This window comes from Canis lupus, chromosome 25 (assembly GCF_003254725.2).
Source record: "Canis lupus dingo isolate Sandy chromosome 25, ASM325472v2, whole genome shotgun sequence".
Classification (NCBI taxonomy): Eukaryota; Metazoa; Chordata; class Mammalia; order Carnivora; family Canidae; genus Canis; species Canis lupus.
In genome coordinates this window covers 7,740,931-7,760,765 of record NC_064267.1, presented here as the reverse complement: position 1 = coordinate 7,760,765, position 19,835 = coordinate 7,740,931, and the positions used below count along the sequence as shown (strand labels likewise).

Here is a 19,835-nt window from a genome sequence, read left to right as displayed (position 1 = left end):
CATAATTTTTAAATTCAAAACATAAAATTCCTAGAAGCTGAAATTTGTGAGTAATCTATACATTACTTTTAGTGGACATTTTAAACATAATTTAGTAGTTACTTAATTCTTCATGAGATTTCTTTTTAAAAAGTAACAAAATATTACAAAGTAGTATAAGTCCAATAATGTGACTGAGAGTCCTTTTTCTTTTAAATAAGAAATATCATGTTTCTTCTTGCCATTTTTGTTATCTTTGAATAATCTGAAGGATTTGTCTTTTTTTTTTTTTTTTTTTCATTTTAGTCCTGTTCTACGATGTACACATGTAACACCACAGAGAGAAAAGTCGGGTATGATTAGAAACAAGGCTTTTAATTTCTAGAATACTCTTAAATTAAAAAAAATATATAAAACGTAGTAATTTTCTCCTCATTTTACCCACAGTGGTATGTGGAAGCTTATTTCATACACCGAAGCTTATGAAGGTAAGTATTTTTATTGTGTAGTAATTGAAAATTTGACAATTGAAAATCTGACAATGTCCTACCTTTGCCCATATTTATAGAAATATGTATGTACAATCTTATGTATCAGAAAATGATAAATGAAAAAATGCTCTTAGTCATCAGTGCATTTCTGTGAAATATTTTCTTTATTTTCAGGGTCAGACACCAAAACGCATTTCTGAAAGTCTAGGAGCTGAGGTGGATTCTGATATGTCTTGGTCAAGTTCTTTAGCCACACCACCAACCCTTAGTTCTACTGTGCTAATAGGTAATACTATCAAATGTGTATTATGTAAGATGGTAGATGATGCCAATACAGTGTCATCTATAATGCTTCTGACAAAAAGAATATATGAAAAGATAATTATTAGATTAGATAATACTATCTTTGATAAGTGTGTTAGTAGTTCAGAATAATTCTATTTAGTGTAGATTGGAACAAATCATAAGTACATTAAGTGGTCTAGGAGTGGTATTTTGTAGGAGTCCATTTATATGCAAACTAGGATTTTTAAAATTATTTTTCTAGCAAAAATACATTACATATTTTTCTCTCTTTAGCTGGGAATTTTGTGTTTTTTGTTCTTGCTCAGATGAAATAACAGATAAAAGCATGTTAAAAAGTAAGAAGTATTTAACATAAAATATACCTTTAGACAGTATTTTTATCGAAATAAATGCTAAAGTTTACAAGCTTTATCTTTTAAGTCATGACCCCATAGCTCCATCTGATTTCCTAAGTCTTTATGGATAGTATCCCCTTAAAGTCCGGCTCATCGAACCACAATTTCTTAGATGTATCTATGAATGGTACTAAGGAATTGAATGTAGCTTATGCTGATTTACCTTTCTAATTACCATTCTTGAGTCCATTCATTTTGTTTCAACTGCATCATTTACTCTAGTAGTATATGTGACTTTTGATGTCTGACCAAAAAATATTTAAGTTTTTCACATTAACTTTAGTATATGGTATATAATTACAGTACAGATAAATTGAAATTTTTTTTTACAGTCAGAGATGAAGAAGTATCTGCAGCTGTATTTCCTAATGACACTACTGCTGTAAGTAAATATCATAACTTGATTATGCTGTTGCAGTGACTTACATTTTTAGAATGCTTTGAAAAATTATTTATCGTACATTATTCATTTCTTCAATTTATGATTTATCTAAGTCTTTGAGAAAGTCTCAAAGCCTGATCAGATATGTGATTTTCTTTACTTCATATGGAGTAATGCTGTCTGTAAGTTGAATATATATACATAGTGAGAGTTTTTATACTAGTAACTTTAAAATATAACTTTTGCAGATTTTTAAAAGCTGTTTTTCTAACCATGATGAAAGTCTGAAGAAAAATGATCGGTTTATCCCTTGTGGTCCAGGCAAAGAAAACAAAAATCAAAGGGAAGCTAAAAGTCAAAGTAAGTCCTTCTGTTTAATTGAGCTACTGCTTTTAACTGACATCATCAAAGTATGCTTTCTTTCTTTCTTAAAGAGAAAATACATTGCTTTTCCTTTTTAATAACTGAACATACTGTATGTAGAAGCTAACTTTATGTAAGATTTTATCTATTTATTTGAGAGAGAGCGCAAGCGAGAGAGCCAGAGCAGGGGGAGGGCAGAGGGAGAGGAACAAGCAGACTCCCTGCTGAGCAAGAAGCCCAAAGCGGGGCTTGATCCCAGGATTCTGATATAATGACCTGAGCCGAAGTCAGATGTTCAACTGACTAAACCATCCAGGTGCCCTGAAGCTAACTTGATTTAAAGGAACATGTTTAATTATGGTAAGATAATACCATTCAAGATGTTATTGTAGGGGCACCTGGGTGGCTTAGTCAGTTAAGCATCCAAATCTTGGTATCAGCTCAGGTCATGATCTCAGGGTCCTGGGATCCAGCCCTGTGTTTGGCTCAGAGGGGAATCTGCTACTCTCTCTCTCTCCCTCTGCCCCTTACCCCAGCTTGTGTGTGCTCTCTCTCTCAAATAAATAAATCTTACAAAAAAAAAAAAAAAGATACTAATATGACAAAAACAAAACCTATAACTCACAACAGAGATAAGAATAATAACAAAATGTAAAGGCCTTTTCTCATTAGAAAGTAATTAATACCAAAAGTTACCTAAATCGGATCATTGGGATTGCATTTTTCTTTTTTTTTTTTTTAATTTATTTTTTATTGGTGTTCAATTTACTAACATACAGAATAACCCCCAGTGCCCGTCACCCATTCACTCCCACCCCCCGCCCTCCTCCCCTTCTACCACTCCTAGTTTGTTTCCCAGAGTTAGCAGTCTTTACGTTTTGTCTCCCTTTCTGATATTTCCCACACATTTCTTCTCCCTTCCCTTATATTCCCTTTCACTATTATTTATATTCCCCAAATGAATGAGAACATATAATGTTTATCCTTCTCCAACTGACTTACTTCACTCAGCATAATACCCTCCAGTTCCATCCACGTTGAAGCAAATGGTGGGTATTTGTCATTTCTAATAGCTGAGTAATATTCCATTGTATACATAAACCACATCTTCTTTATCCATTCATCTTTCGTTGGACACTGAGGCTCCTTCCACAGTTTGGCTATCGTGGCCATTGCTGCTATAAACATCGGGGTGCAGGTGTCCCAGCGTTTCATTGCATCTGTATCTTTGGGGTAAATCCCCAACAGTGCAATTGCTGGGTCGTAGGGCAGGTATATTTTTAACTCTTTGAGGAACCTCCACACAGTTTTCCAGAGTGGCTGCACCAGTTCAGATTCCCACCAACAGTGTAAGAGGGTTCCCTTTTCTCCGCATCCTCTCCAACATTTGTTGTTTCCTGCCTTGTTAATGTTCCCCATTCTCACTGGTGTGAGGTGGTATCTCATTGTGGTTTTGATTTGTATTTCCCTGATGGCAAGTGATGCAGAGCATTTTCTCATATGCATGTTGGCCATGTCTATGTCTTCCTCTGTGAGATTTCTCTTCATGTCTTTTGCCCATTTCATGATTGGATTGTTTGTTTCTTTGGTGTTGAGTTTAATAAGTTCTTTATAGATCTTGGAAACTAGCCCTTTATCTGATATGTCAATTGCAAATATCTTCTCCCATTCTGTAGGTTGTCATTTAGTTTTGTTGACTGTATCCTTTGCTGTGCAAAAGCTTCTTATCTTGATGAAGTCCCAATAGTTCATTTTTGCTTTTGTTTCTTTTGCCTTGGTGGATGTATCTTGCAAGAAGTTACTGTGGCTGAGTTCAAAAAGGGTGTTGCCTGTGTTCTCCTCTAGGATTTTGATGGAATCTTGTCTCACATTTAGATCTTTCATCCATTTTGAGTTTATCATTGTGTATGGTGAAAGAAAGTGGTCTAGTTTCATTCTTCTGCATGTGGATGTCCAATTTTCCCAGCACCATTTATTGAAGAGACTGTCTTTCTTCCAATGGATAGTCTTTCCTCCTTTGTCGAATATTAGTTGACCATAAAGTTCTGGGTCCACTTCTGGGTTCTCTCTTCTGTTCCATTGATCTATGTGTCTGTTTTTGTGCCAGTACCACACTGTCTTGATGACCACAGCTTTGTAGTACAACCTGATATCTGGCATTGCGATGCCCCCAGATATGGTTTTCTTTTTTAAAATTCCCCTGGCTATTCGGGGTCTTTTCTGATTCCACACAAATCTTAAAATAATTTGTTCTAACTCTCTGAAGAAAGTCCATGGTATTTTGATAGGGACTGCATTAAACGTGTATATTGCCCTGGGTAACACTGACATTTTCACAATATTAATTCTGCCAATCCATGAGCATGGAATATTTTTCCATCTCTTTGTGTCTTCCTCAATTTCTTTCAGAAGTGTTCTATAGTTTTGAGGGTTAGATCCTTTACATCTTTGGTTAGGTTTATTCCTAGGTATCTTATGCTTTTGGGTGCAATTGTAAATGGGATTGACTCCTTAATTTCTCTTTCTTCAGTCTCATTGTTAGTGTATAGACATGCCACTGATTTCTGGGCATTGATTTTGTATCCTGCCACGCTACCGAATTGCTGTATGAGTTCTAGCAATCTTGGGGTGGAGGCTTTTGGGTTTTCTATGTAGAGTATCATGTCATCGGCAAAGAGGGAGAGTTTGACTTCTTCTTTGCCAATTTGAATGCCTTTAATGTCTTTTTGTTGTCTGATTGCTGAGGCTAGGACTTCCAGTACTATGTTGAATAGCATTGGTGAGAGTGGACATCCCTGTCTTGTTCCTGATCTTAGGGGAAAGGCTCCCAGTGCTTCCCCATTGAGAATGATATTTGCTGTGGGCTTGTCATAGATGGCTTTTAAGATGTTGAGGAATGTTCCCTCTATCTCTACTCTGAAGAGTTTTGATCAGGAATGGATGCTGTATTTTGTCAAATGCTTTCTCTGCATCTAATGAGAGGATCATATGGTTCTTGGTTTTTCTCTTGCTGATATGATGAATCACATTGATTGTTTTACTGGTGTTGAACCAGCCTTGTGTCCCAGGGATAAATCTTACTTGGTCATGGTGAATAATTTTCTTAATGTACTATTGGATCCTATTGGCCAGTATCTTGTTGAGAATTTTTGCATCCATGTTCATCAGGGATATTGGTCTGTAATTCTCCTTTTTGGTGGGGTCTTTGTCTGGTTTTGGAATTAAGGTGATGCTGGCCTCATAGATTGAATTTGGAAGTACTCCATCTCTTTCTATCTTTCCAAACAGCTTTAGAAGAATAGGTATGGTTTCTTCTTTAAACGTTTGATAAAATTCCCCTGGGAAGCCATCTGGCCCTGGACTCTTGTGTCTTGGGAGGTTTTTGATGACTGCTTCAATTTCCTCCCCGGTTATTGGCCTGTTCAGGTTTTCTATTTCTTCCTGTTCCAGTTTTGGTAGTTTGTGGCTTTCCAGGAATGCGTCCATTTCTTCTAGATTGCCTAATTTATTGGCGTATAGCTGTTCATAATATGTTTTTAAAATCGTTTGTATTTCCTTGGTGTTGGTAGTGATCTCTCCTTTCTCATTCATGATTTTATTAATTTGAGTCTTCTCTCTCTTCTTTTTAATAAGGCTGGCTAATGGTTTATCTATCTTATTAATTCTTTCAAAGAACCAACTCCTGGTTCTGTTGATCTGTTCCACAGTTCTGGTCTCGATTTCGTTGAGTTCTGCTCGAATCTTTATTAACTCTCTTCTTCTGCTGGGTGTAGGATCTATTTGCTGTTTTTTTCTCTAGCTCCTTTATGTGTAAGGTTAGCTTTTGTATTTGAGTTCTTTCCAGTTTTTGAATGGATGCTTGTATTGCGATGTATTTCCCCCTTAGGACTGCTTTTGCTACATCCCAAAGATTTTGAACGGTTGTATCTTCATTCTCATTAGTTTCCATGAATCTTTTTAATTCTTCCTTAATTTCCATTTCATCTTTTAGCAGGATGGTCCTTAACCTCCACGTGTTTGAGGTCCTTCCAAACTTCTTGTTGTGATTTAGTTCTAATTTCAAGGCATTATGGTCTGAGAATATGCAGCGGACGATCCCAATCTTTTGGTATCAGTTCAGACCCGATTTGTGACCCAATATGTGGTCTATTCTGGAGAAAGTTCCATGTGCACTTGAGAAGAATGTGTATTCAGTTGAGTTTGGATGTAAAGTTCTGTAGATATCTGTGAAATCCATCTGGTCCAGTGTATCATTTAAAGCTCTCGTTTCTTTGTAGATGTTGTGCTTAGAAGACCTATCGAGTATAGAAAGAGCTAGATTGAAGTCACCAAGTATAAGTGTATTATTATCTAAGTATTTCTTCACTTTGGTTATTAATTGATTTATATATTTGGCAGCTCCCACATTCGGGGCATATATATTGAGGATTGTTAAGTCCTCTTGTTGGATAGATCCTTTAAGGATGATATAGTGTCCCTCTTCATCTCTCACTACAGTCTTCGGGGTAAATTTTAGTTTATCTGATATAAGGATGGCTACCCCTGCTTTCTTTTGAGGACCATTCGAATGGTAAATGGTTCTCCAACCTTTTATTTTCAGGCTGTAGCTGTCCTTTTGTCTACAATGTGTCTCTTGTAGACAGCAAATAGATGGGTCCTGCTTTTTTATCCAGTCTGAAACCCTGCGCCTTTTGATGGGGTCATTAAGCCCGTTCACATTCACAGTTACTATTGAGAGATAGGAGTTTAGTGTCATCATATCTATTCAGTCCTTGTTTTTGTGGAATGTTCCACTGAACTTCTTCTTAAAGGGGAATTTTAAGAGTCCCCCTTAAAATTTCTTGCAGAGCTGGTTTGGAGGTCACATATTCTTTTAGTTGCTGCCTGTCTTGGAAGCTCTTTATCTCTCCTTCCATTTTGAATGAGAGCCTTGCTGGATAAAGTATTCTTGGTTGCATGTTCTTCTCATTTAGGACCCTGAATATATCCTGCCAGCCCTTTCTGGCCTGCCAGGTCTCTGTGGAGAGGTCTGCTGTTACCCTAATACTCCTCCCCATAAAAGTCAGGGATTTCTTGTCTCTTGCTGCTTTAAGGATCTTCTCTTTATCTTTGGAATTTGCAAGCTTCACTATTAAATGTCGAGGTGTTGAACGGTTTTTATTGATTTTAGGGGGGGAATCTCTCTATTTCCTGGATCTGAATGCCTGTTTCCCTTCCCAGATTAGGAAAGTTTTCAGCTAGAATTTGTTCAAATACATATTCTGGCCCTCTGTCCCTTTCGGTGCCCTCGGGAACACCAATTAAACGTAAGTTTTTCTTCCTCAGGCTGTCGTTTATTTCCCTTAATCTATCTTCATGGTCTTTTAATTGTTTCTTTTTTCCTCAGTTTCCCTCTTTGCTATCAACTTGTCTTCTATGTCACTCGCTCGTTCTTCCACCTCGTTAACCCTCGTCGTTAGGACTTCTAGTTTGGATTGCATCTCATTCAATTGATTTTTAATTTCGGCCTGATTAGCTCTAAATTCTGCAGTCATGAAGTCTCTTGAGTCCTTTATGCTTTTTTCTAGAGCCACCAGTAGCTGTATAATAGTGCTTCTTAATTGGCTTTCTGACATTGAATTGTAATCCAGATTTTGTAACTCTGTGGGAGAGAGGACTGTTTCTGATTCTTTCTTTTGAGGTGAGGTTTTCCTTCTAGTCATTTTGCTCAGTGCAGAGTGGCCAAAAGCAAGTTGTATTGGGAAAAGGAGAAAAAGAGAGGAGAGAAAGAAGGAAAGAAAAGAGAAAGAGAAAAAAAGGGAGAAAAAAAGAAGAAAAAGAAAGAAAAAGAAAGAAAGGAGAAAAAAGGGGGGTGGGGGAAGGAAACAAATCAAAAAGCAAAACAAAACAAAACAAAACAAAAAAGAACCACGGGGGAAGTATCTTCTGATTCTGTGTACTTTAAGTCCCTTGGCTCCCCCTGGAAATTGTCCTTCTAGCTGGTCTTCTGGGGGAGGGGCCTGTTGTGCTGATTTTCAGGTGTTAGCAGTTGGGGGAGCTGCTGTGCCCCTGCCTAGTGCAGGGCTCAGTGGGGGTTGTTTACCCCGTGAGGCCCCAGGAGCAACAGCCCTAGTGGCGGGGCCAGCTCTGGAGCCCTGGAGTCAGCCCCCGCAGGAACTCCGGAGGTCTCCGTCTGCAGGGCCTGGAGGCTCCGGGGCGGGCTGCTGATCTGCTCAGCTGGGACAGGAGCGTCCTTGCTGTCCTGGGCCCTCCCGGCCTCTGCCTGGCCCGGGGGAGGCTGGATCCTGGGCTGTGTCCCGGTGCCCTGTGCTCCGGGGCCTGCGCTGTTGGATTCGCGCTCCCGGGCCGCGCAGTCCCCTCCGCGGAGCCGCCGCCGGAGCCGCCCCCCCCCCAGCTGCTCCTGGAACCGCGGAGCCCCCTCCGCACGGAGCCTCTTCCTCTGCCCGAGCCCCCAGAGCTGCTCCCGGGGCCGCAGCCCCCTCCGCGGAGCCGCTGCCCGAGCCCCTCCGAGCTGCTCCGGGTCCGCAGGGTCCCGCTGTGCGCGCTGCAGCCCTTAGGGAGCTCGGCGCACTCTCCTGGGCGCGCAGTTGCTCTGTTACTGTCCCAGGGAACCCGAGGGCATCCTCGCCCTCCTGGGGTCCTGCTCCAACTCCCTGGGAGCCCCTTTCTGCCCGGGAATGTTGGTGCAGCTCCTGCTCCTCCGGGACGGGGCTCTCCTGTCTTGGGGACACTCGCCCCGGCCTCAGCCCGGCTCCTCGCGGGGCCCCTCCCTCTTAGATGCCTTTGTTTCTTTATTTCTTTTTCCCCGTCTTCCTACTTTGATAGAAGCACAAACTCTTCTCACTGTAGCATTCCAGGTGTTCTCTCTTTAATTCTCAGGCCGAATTCATAGATTTTCAGGATAATTTGAAGGTTTTCTAGGTAATTTGGTGGAGACAGGTGATTTGGAGTCCCTACTCTTCTGCCATCTTGCCCCTCCTCCTGCATTTTTCTTAGTATGTGTGTATGTATAAATGTGTATGATTGGATAACTGTGTATATATGTGTGTGTGTGTGTAAAATCATATTTTACTCTTATTTTAGGGCCACAGATTTTTTTTTTTTTTTTTTTAGATTTGTTTGTCTTAGCATTGAGGGGATAAGGAAGGGTAGAGAGGAAGAGAGAACCCCAAGCTGACTCCCAACATGGCGCTCCATCTCAGGACCCTGAGATCATGACTGGAGCTGAAACCGAGAGCTGGACCTTTAACTGACTGAGCCACCCAGGTGCCCTGGGGCCCAAATTTATTTGGAACATCTAGTTTGATAAATCTTAGAATGTTAAATTGCATATATATATCCTAAGATTGAGTTTTAATTGTGCAGAGCTGATAAAGGTTATTAGGACCTGGAATATGACTAAAAGGCTTTGGGGACATTAGAATCAGTCTTTACCAGAAGAACCGTAGAAGGGTGGCACTCTGGCACTAAGCTAGCACTCAGGATAACCCTTTAAATACTGCCTTATGGGCTATTTAGTATATACTATTTCTATGAGAAAGGTCGTAAGAATAGTGTAAATTATATGACTCTATTATGAAATGTTATTAATATACTTCTGTTTTAAATTTTAACAGGTTTGGGGAATTCATTTGGTAAAGTAAATAGCACCAAAGACCATTTTGTAAAGTCTACACCAAATGTCCTAGAGGATGAAGTACATGAAAAAGTTCTAGATGTTTCTGAAGAAGAAGATAGTTTTTCATTATGTGTTCCTAAATATAAAACAAGAAATCTACAAAAAATAAAAACTAGCAAAACTAGGAAAAATATTTTTAATGAGACAAAAACCAGTGAATGTGAAGAAGCTAAAAAGCAAATGAAAGAAAATAAACATTCATTGGTATCTGAAATGGAACCAAATGACAGTCATCCATTAGATTGGAATGTAACACATGAGAAGCCCTTTGGGAATGGAACTGACAAAATCTCCAAGGAAATTGTACTGTCTTCAGCCTCTGGATGGTCTGACCTAACCCTCTCAAGTCTAAATGGAGCTCAGATGGAGAAAACACCTCTATTGCATACTTCTTATGACCAAAATAATTCAGAAAAAGACCTCATAATCACAGATAAAGAATGCACCAACTTCATTACTTTGGAAAATTCTTGGCCACAGATTTCAAATGTACCAAAGTATTCAGAGAAGACGTTAAATGAGGAAATAGTAGTAAATAAGATAAACGAAGGGCAGTGTCTTGAATCTCATGAAGATTCCGTTGTTTCGGTAAAGCAAGCAATATATGAAACTACTTTAATAGCTTCTCCACTTCAGGGTATCAGAAAGTCTATATTCAGGATAAGAGAATCACCTGAAGGGATGTCCAATGCAATGTTCTCAAATAATATGACTAATCCAAACTTTAAAGAACCTGAAGCCTCTGAAAGTGGATTGGAAAAACATACTATTTGCTCTCAGAAAGAGGATTCTTTATGTACAAGTTCAATTGATGATGGAAGCTGGCCAGCAACTATCAAACATACTTCTGTAGCTTTGAAGAATTTAGGTTTAATATCTAGTTTGAAAAAGAAAACAAAAAAGTTTATTTACGTTATAAATGATGAAACATCTAATCAAGGCCTGAAAACACAGAAAGACCAAGAGTCAAGACTAATTAACCTTTCGACCCAATTTGAAGCAAATGCTTTTGAAGGACCCCTGACATTTACAAATGCTGATTCAGGTACCTCTGTGTGGGGATGTGTATCTGTGTGTGTCTGTGTGAGTGAGAATAATGCATATAGTTTTAGGGATGGTGACAAGTTCTCTTATTTGAATATGTGTCTCTCTCATCTTTCTAGAAAATATACTGCCTGCTTACCGAAAGTTTTCCTTCTGTAGCTTTTTGGTTTTTTAAGATATCTTTTATATTCCTTTGAGAAGATTTTAGTGGGTGGAATATCTCAGTGAATTATAGGTTTGGTGGAACTGGAGTACAGAGGAACTGTTTGAGATTTGGGTATATTTCCAGAGAAAAAATGTTTGATACTGTGTATGTCAGAATTAAAATCAATTAAACAGCTAATATCTTGTGGTGGCCACTGATTAAATAAAATGAGATTAATAATTTTGACTGGCTAATAGGGAATTTAGAGGATTGAAAAATTAACTCAGAGCAGTTTAATTCATTTGCCTTTATAATTGTGATTAGGTCATCTTTGAGGCCTTTCATCTGTAGAACCTGTTTTTAAAAGCTGATGCGGGGGGCACCTGGGTAGCTCAGTTGGTTAAGCATCTAACTTTGGCTCAGGTAATGATCTCAGAGCCCTGGGATCGAGCTCTACATCAGGCTCCTCATTCAGTGGGGAATCTGATTCTCCCTCTCCCTCTGCCTCAACACTCTACTCGTGATAATGTGCTGTTGCTCTCTCTCAAATAAATACATAAAATCTTTAGAAAATAAATAAAAGTTGATTTTTTTCAATATCAAAAACTGAATTAACTAAAGGAAGTGATTACTTTTCTAATTCATTTGCCTTTTTTATCTCCTATTATACCAATAGTAGCAGTGAATTTTTTCCAGTAAAACTACTTTGAATTTTACTTATGGTAGCTAGTGCTTTCTTGAACTACATACAAATTTTGATTAAATTGATACATGTTAGAAAAAAAATACTAAGTCCTGTTTATTCTTTAGTTGGAAAACCTAATAACTTGAAATAGAGAATATTTAGAATTTTTTCTGTTTTAAGCCTGACCTCATTCATTTCTTACTTTTCATGTAATTCTTGCTTCAGATACTACTTTTTTTTTTTTTTTACTTAGTGAAAAATACTTAGTGAATGTGATTGATGGCACTTTAATTTTGTCACTTTGTGTCTTCATGCTTAGGTTTATTGCATTCTTCTTCCATCAAAAAAAACTGTTTACAGAATGACTCAGAAAAACCAGCTTTGTCTTTAACCAGCTCTTTTGGGACAATTCTGAGAAAAGTTTCCAGTAATGGAGCCAGTTCTCCTAATAATAAAATAATATCTCAGGATCCTGATTATAAAGAAGCAAAAATTAATAAGAAAAAATTGGAGTCATTTATAACCACAGAAACTGATTGTCTGTCATCCCTGCAGGAAAAACATTGGGAAGATGATGCAAAAAAACAAAGAGTTTCAGATATAAAAGAAAAAGTCTTGCCTACAGTAAGTCACCCTCCTGTGCCACATTCAGAAGTGGAAGGTAGTGATATTCACTTTCAGTCTCCAGAAAGCTTTTCATTTGACTGTGATAATACCAGTCTGTTAACTCCTAGCTCTAGGGATTCTCCATCAAGCCTAGTTGTGATGTCTAGAGGAAAAGAATCATATAAAATATCAGAGAAACTAAAATGTAAGAATCATGAAACTGGTTTTGAATTAACCCAAAATATTCCCATGGAAAAGAATCAAGACATACATGTTTTAAATGCAGATTCTAAAAATGCTAAACTGTTGTCAACTGAAAAACATATAACAGTAGCATCATCTTCAGTAAAGGTTCAGTTCAACCAAAATGCAAATCTCACCACAATCCAAAAAGACCAAAAAGAAACTACTTTAATTTCAAAAATAACTGTTAATCCAAACTCTGAAGAACTTTTCCCAGATGATGAAAATAATTTTGTCTTAAAGATAACTAATGAAAGTAATACTCCTGTTTTAGGAAATACTAAGGAACTACATGATTCAAACCTCTGTTGTGTAAGAGATTCTGTTCCTAAGAACTCTACCATGGTAGTATGTACAGACCTGGATGACAAACAAACAGCCAAAGTGTCGATTATGAAAGATTGTTATTCATCAAGCATAGATGATCTTACAGAAAGGAACAGAAGTACCATAAAGCAACAACTAAAAATGACTCTAGATCAAGATTCAAAATCAGACATTACCTCAGATATAGTTAGGAAATCAAATGGAAACAGTGATTATATGGATAATTGGGCAAGACTGTCTGATCCAATTTCAAATCACAGTTTTGAAAATGGCTTCAAAACAGCTTCTAATAAAGAGATAAAACTCTCTGAAAACAACATTAGGAAAAGTAAAATGCTTTTCAAAGATATTGAGGAACATTATCCTACTAACTTAGCATGTCTTGAAATTGTAAATACTTCATCATTAGAAAGTCAAAAGAAACCAAGCAAATCTCATGCACTTGATCCACAGTCAATTAATATCATATCTGGGTTTGTGCAGAATAGCACATATGTTTCTGATAGTGAAAGTGGTCACACAGCTCCTCCAACTTTATCTTTAAAGCAAGATTTTGATTCAAATCGTAATTTAACTCCTAGTCAAAAGGCAGAAATTACAGAACTTTCTACTATTTTGGAAGAATCAGGAAGCCAGTTTGAATTTACACAGTTTAGAAAACCAAGCCACATAATACAGAAAAATCCATTTGAAATGCCTGAAAACCAGCTGACTATCTTGAATAGCACTTCTAAGGAATGGAAAGATGATGATCTTCATCTCACAACTAATGCTCCATCTATCAGTCAGGTAGATAGCAAGAAATCTGAAGGTATAATTGGAGGTAAGCAGAAGTTTGCTTGCTTGTCAAGAACCAGCTGTAACAGAAGTGCTTCTGGCTATTCAACAGATAAAAATGAAGTGGAGTTTAGAGGCTTTTATTCTGCTCGTGGCACAAAACTGAATGTTGGTAGTGAAGCATTGCAAAAAGCTAAGAAACTGTTCAGTGACCTTGAGAATATCAATGAGGAAACTTCTGTAGAAGTAGATAGAAGTTTCTCCTCAAGCAAATACAATGATTCTGTCTCAATGATTCAGATAGAAGATTGTAATGATAAAAATTTAAATGAGAAAAATAATAAATGCCGGCTAATACTACAAAATAATATTGAAATGACTACTGACATTTTTGTTGAAGAATATACTGAAAGTTACAGGAGAAATACAGAAAATGAAGGTAACCAATGTACTGACGCTGGTAGAAATACTTGTAACTCAGAATCTGATGGCAGTGATTCAAGTAAAAATGATACAGTTTATATTCATGAAGAAGAAAATGGCTTGCCCTGTATTGATCAGCACAACATAGATCTGAAATTATTTAGCCAGTTTATGAAGGAGGGGAACACTCAAATTAAAGAAGGTTTGTCAGATTTAACCTGTTTGGAAGTTATGAAAGCTGAAGAAACATCTCATGTTACTATGTCAAATAAACAGCAGTTAACAGCTAATACGGGGCAAAACATAAAAGATTTTGACACTTTTTATTTATCCTTTCAGACTGCAAGCAGAAAAAATATAAGGGTCTCCAAAGAGTCATTAAATAAAGCTAGAAGTCTCCTTAATCAAAAATGGACAGAAGAAGAATTAAATAACTTTTCAGATTCCTTGAATTCTGAATTACTTCCTGGCATAGATATCAAGAAAACAGACATCTCAAATCATGAGGTAATAGAAAATACTGAAAGAAAAGACAAAATAACGAAAGAAAGTGACCTAATTGGTACTGAAAATATATTACTGATCCTGCAGCAAAGACCAGAAAGTAAAATAAAAAAGATCAAAGAATCTGCTGTGTTGGGTTTTCATACAGCTAGTGGGAAAAAAATAGAAATTACAAAGGAATCTTTGGACAAAGTAAAAAATCTTTTTGAAGAAAAAGAGCAAGATAATAGTGAAATCACTAATTTTAGCCATCGAGGGGCAAAGATGTCCAAGGACAGAGAAGAATGTAAAGATGGGCGTGAATTAGCTTGTGGGACAACTGAAATAACAACTACCCCAGAGTATGAAGAAACTCACAGTTCTCTAGAGAAGAAAAAACTTGTTTCTAATGAGATTGCAGCCTTAAGACCCAGGCTCTTAAGTGATAATTTATACAAACAAACTGAAAATCTTAAAATATCAGATCATGCCTCTCAGAAAGTTGATGTACATGAAAATACAGAAAAAGAAACAGCAAAAAAGCCTACAATGTATACAAATCAATCCACTTATTCAGCCATTGAAAACTCACCTTTAACATTTTACACAGGACACGGAAGAAAAATTTCTGTGAGTGAGGCTTCACTATTTGAAGCAAAAAAATGGCTTAGAGAAGGAGAATGGGATGATCAATCAGAAAGAATAAATGCTGCCAAGGTTAACTGCTTAAAAGAATATCCTGATGATTACGTAGAAAATCCTTCATGTGGAAATAGTTCAAATAGTGCCATAACTGAAAATGACAAAAATCATCTCTCTGAAAAACAAGGCTCAACTTATTTAAGTAATAGTACCATGTCTAACAGCTATTCATACCATCCTGGCTTTTGTCATTCTAGTGAAGTGTATAATAAATCAGAATATCTTTCAAGAAGTAAAATTGATAATTCTGGTATTGAACCAGTAATAAAGAATATTAGAGAGAGAAAAAACATTGGTTTTTCTGAAATAATGTCCCCTGGAAGAGAAGCAGACACAGACCCACAAAGTGTAAATGAAGATATTTGTGTTGAGAAACTTGCGACTAACTCTTCATGCAAAAATAAAAATACAGCCATTAAAGTGGCCATATCTGACTCAAATAATTTTAATACAATTCAAAAGTTGAATTCTGATTCAAATAATTCTGTACCTGCATACAGTACAGTAAATAGTAAAAGAGTCTTTGTTGCACACCAGACAAAAGTGACAGAGGGGTTTACAGACAACTGCAGCATGGTAACTAAACAAAACACCAAGAGTAAATCAGACACTTGCCATGCAGAAATTGTGGCAGATTATCCTAAGGCACTGGATGATTCAGAGGCTATTTTTCCTAACTCTCTGGGTGCTATAGAATGTTCACCTTCACATAAGGTTTTTGCTGACATTCAAAGTGAACAAACTTCACAACTTAACCAAAGTATGTCTGGATTGGAGAAAGTTTCTGAAACACCACCTTGTCAGATTAATTCAAAAACTTCTGATAGATGTGAACTTCCTAGGGGGAAGCTTCCCAAGTCAGTCTCTTACACAAATGCATGTGGGATTTTTAGCACAGCAAGTGGAAAATCTGTACAAGTATCAGATGCTGCAATACAAAAGGCAAGAGAGGTGTTTTCTAAGCTAGAAGATAGTGCCAAGCAACTCTTTCCTGAAGTATCACTTAAAGATAATGAAGAACATTCAGAAAAGTTCACAAATGAAGAAAATACTGTGATATATACCTCCCAAAATTTACTATCATCTGCTTTCTCTGGATTTAGGACAGCAAGTGGGAAACAAGTTCCAGTTTCTGAAAGTGCCTTATGCAAAGTTAAGGGAATGTTAGAAGAATTCAATCTGATCAGAACTGAAAGTTGTCTTCAGCATTCATCTACTTCTAGACAAGATGTATCAAAAATGCCTCCTCCCTCTTGTATTGGTAAGAGAACCCCAGAACACTCCAGAAACTCCAAATTGGATAAAGCCTGCAATAAAGAATTTAGATTATCAAGTAACTGTAACAATCAGAGTGGTTCTTCAGAAAATCATCACTCTATTAAAGTTTCTCCATGTCCCTCTCAATTGAAGCGAGACAAACCACAGTTGCTAGTCGGAAGCAAAGGATCACTTGTTGAGAACATTCATCCTTTGGGAAAAGAACAAGCTTTACCTAAAAATATAAAAACAGAGATTGGGAAAGCTGAAACTTTTCCTAATCTTCCTGTGAAAACAAATATAGAATTTTGTTCTACTTACTCCAAGGATCCAGAAAACTATTTTGAAACAGAAACCGTAGAGATTGCCAAAGCTTTTATGGAAGATGGTGAGCTGACAGATTCCGAACTGCTAAGTCATGCCAAACACTTTGTTTTTACATGCCAAAACACTAAGGAAATGGTTTTGTTAAATTCAAGAATTGGAAAAAGAAGAGGAGATGCACTTGTCTCAGTTGGTAAGTGTCTATTTTTTCCTTTCAGATTGCCAGTCACTTAAATTAAGTCTTTAAAAATGTTGGAATGCTAGCATAAAGCAATTCAGGTATTATAAGCTATATTTTAATAGACTTTTATGTATAGTTTAGGGGAATGTGATTTCACTCGATATCTCTGAATCTATACCAAGAAGCATATTTTGAGGTTTTTTAATGTATTTTTAGAGATTATTAATGTAGTTATAATTGAGAAATTACTGTTAAAAGTTTCCCTAGAAAACGTGAAATCTCTATCCTTATAACAGCCTGCATAATATAACTTAGTAACTGTTTTCAAATAAATATGAATATGTATATAGAGAGAACACAGAAAGGTTCCAACTCTGGCTCTTAAGAACTTAAAAAATAGTTTCAGTTATGGGTGATTTGCCTCCTTTTTTTCATCTCTGAAGTATTCTAAAAATCAGTTATTTTTAGCAGATAGTGTTCTGGTTTTAATGCCACTTGGACTATATTCTAACTTCTCTTTTAAATGTTTATGTAACAACTTAGTTCTATTAGGTTAAATGGTGTGATTTTTTTTTTTTTTTCTGTTAGTATCTCTGACTGGGAGTAATCTTAAATAATTGAATCTGTTGATCAAACACAATTAAATTATATGCCATAACTAACTCTTGCTTTTAAGTGGATGATGTTAAATAACTAGCTATTTTTAAAAAACTATAGACCCATAGAATTGAGTTATCACAGGTCTTGTCCAGTCTCTTATTACAGAGAAGACACTGAAGCCAGTCAGTTCACTCTTCCATTTGGTACCTTCAGTGACCCTGATGGATACAGATTTGCTTAAGTGTTATCCAGGTCACATTCCATACTAAATTTATGTTATGGGAATAGTAGTACATTTATGATACTTACCTTAAACTATTGCTGTGCTCGTGTGAAAATTCTCAAGTGCAGATGCTTTAAGAGATTCACAATTCTTTTATGGAAAATAATGGCTTTATTTATAGGAACCCATTTTGTTCATGTTTATTCCCAAGTGGGTTGGCCTGCTTAGGAGAAAAAAAGAAAAACCCAACTCAGACTTCTAATAAATGTTCTCAATGGCATCACTTTAATTTCTCTCACCTTTATTATATATAAGTATATAGCTTAATCAACTTCTGGTTACTTGAATAGTACAGGTCCTTGTTAAACAATGAAATCACTTCATAATCTAACACTTGATAAAGCCTTACATGGTCATTTTTACTTATTCTACAAATTCATTCCATTTAATAAAGCATCAAAAAGCAAAGTACCTATTATCACATATTATCTCCATATGAGTTGAACATGCATAACTTGAATTATGGTTTAATTTTACTCTTAGCCTTTGTAGAATTTTTAAATAAGTATAACTTCTAATGTTTTAAAGTAATTTTGGTAATTTTAAAAAGTCTTTTCTTCTACTTACTCTAATTCAAGGACCTCCATAATAAATTCCTTCTCAAGTTCAATCCAGAAAGAGTTTTACTTGAAGGAATTTTGTTTGTCCTTATTTACGGTAAACCTACAGTCACATTCAGTACCAGTTTATTTTATTAAAAAGTAGTATATCTTTGGTAACTGGTAGCATGTTTTTATTCCTAGCCCCTATTAGATAGTGGTATTTTAAATGGTTAAAAAAAATTGATATTGAGAAATGAATCATCTTTCAAAATAGGATGGTTGCTTTTTAAATTATAATTATTATGTATTTTTTTGCCTAATAAATTTTAAGAGTCAATTCTTTAGTTTTAAAAAATGGGCTATAAAGCCTTTGAAAAACAAAATTGATGTTATTTGCTTTAAAAAATGTATGAAAATTTCTTTTTAGGAGAACCCCCAATTAAAAGAAACTTAAATGAATTCGACAGGATAATAAAAAATCAAGAAACATCTTTAAAAGCTTCAAAAAGCACTCCAGACGGTAAAATGTGCTTTGTATTCATATCTTTTTCCCTCTCTATAGGTACTAGATACAGTATTTTTTAAGTTCTTTTTCTAAGCTTTTTCGGGTATGTAGATACTTGGACAAGACTTTATAGTGTGGTTTGCTAAAGATACATCTTGCTTTGTTATGCAAGCTCTTCCTTCTTAACACCTAGTATGATGTGGAGGTTCTTTGTAATTGGGAAGCATGAAATGATTATAAAATAATGACTTTTTAAAATAAAAACTATAAAAATTTAGTAAGATCTTAGTATAATAAATTAAAGCTTAGGTTCTGGAATCCAGTCACAGTTTTGACTAACCTTCATTCACCATTCCACCAAAATCACTCTTTCCTAAGTTACATGGTGATCTCCATGTTCGTAAATCCAACAGTCATTTCTGTGTCATTTGGCTCTATCCTTCAGCCACATTAGACAGTTGGTCACTCTCCTGAGACCACCACATCCTCTTGGTTCTCCTCCTGCATAGCCACTTCTCTGTTGCCTTTGCTGGCTTTTCCTTATTCATTCCTTTCTCTAAACATAGGAGTGCCCCAGGGCTCTGTCCTTAGGGCTCTTCTCTGCCTACACTTCAGTGACTACCAAAATTATGTATGCAGGTTTAACCTGTCCTGGAACTCCAGACTTATTTATTCATTTGCTCTTGATACTTTTCTACTTACATTGCTAATGGGCATTTCCAAGTAACCACAACCAGTGCTGAACTCTTGATTCCATTCCTCTCCCAAACCCGCTCTTTCTGTTCTTTCCTTTCTTGCTGCCACTCTGCCAATTGATACATCAAAACCTTGATGTCCTCATTTACTCTTTTGTTTCTTCATACTCCACACAAAAGCCCATCAGCAAATCCTATAGGTTCTACCTTTGAAATATAACAATCTGATCATTTCTTCTCACCTTTGCCCCTACCATCTTGATCCAAGTCATGGTCATTGCTTTAACTCATCTCTCTGTTTCTGCCTCTGCCCCTCCTCCAGGCTGCCTTAACACAGCAGCTAGAATCATCCTGGTCAGATCATGCCTCTTGATTGCTTAAAATGCTCCGTGGTTTCCTATCTCATTACCATGGAATAC

At 36.6% G+C, this 19,835-nt stretch overlaps 1 protein-coding gene across 4 annotated transcripts in view; it reads left to right on the top strand.

The window, feature by feature from the left end:
- The window catches only part of BRCA2 (BRCA2 DNA repair associated), a 63,642-nt gene that overhangs the window by 10,509 nt on the left and 33,298 nt on the right, over positions 1 to 19,835 (top strand). For 3 of the 4 annotated variants that reach the window (XM_025462540.3, XM_049101151.1, XM_049101153.1), the window contains 8 exons: positions 286 to 332; positions 427 to 467; positions 645 to 756; positions 1,504 to 1,553; positions 1,802 to 1,913; positions 9,533 to 10,639; positions 11,788 to 16,803; positions 18,644 to 18,736. In XM_025462540.3, the coding sequence (XP_025318325.3) occupies positions 286 to 332; positions 427 to 467; positions 645 to 756; positions 1,504 to 1,553; positions 1,802 to 1,913; positions 9,533 to 10,639; positions 11,788 to 16,803; positions 18,644 to 18,736 (6,578 nt within the window). The remainder of the gene's footprint in view (positions 1 to 285; positions 333 to 426; positions 468 to 644; positions 757 to 1,503; positions 1,554 to 1,801; positions 1,914 to 9,532; positions 10,640 to 11,787; positions 16,804 to 18,643; positions 18,737 to 19,835) is intronic. The other variant, XM_049101152.1, reaches the window with a different exon arrangement.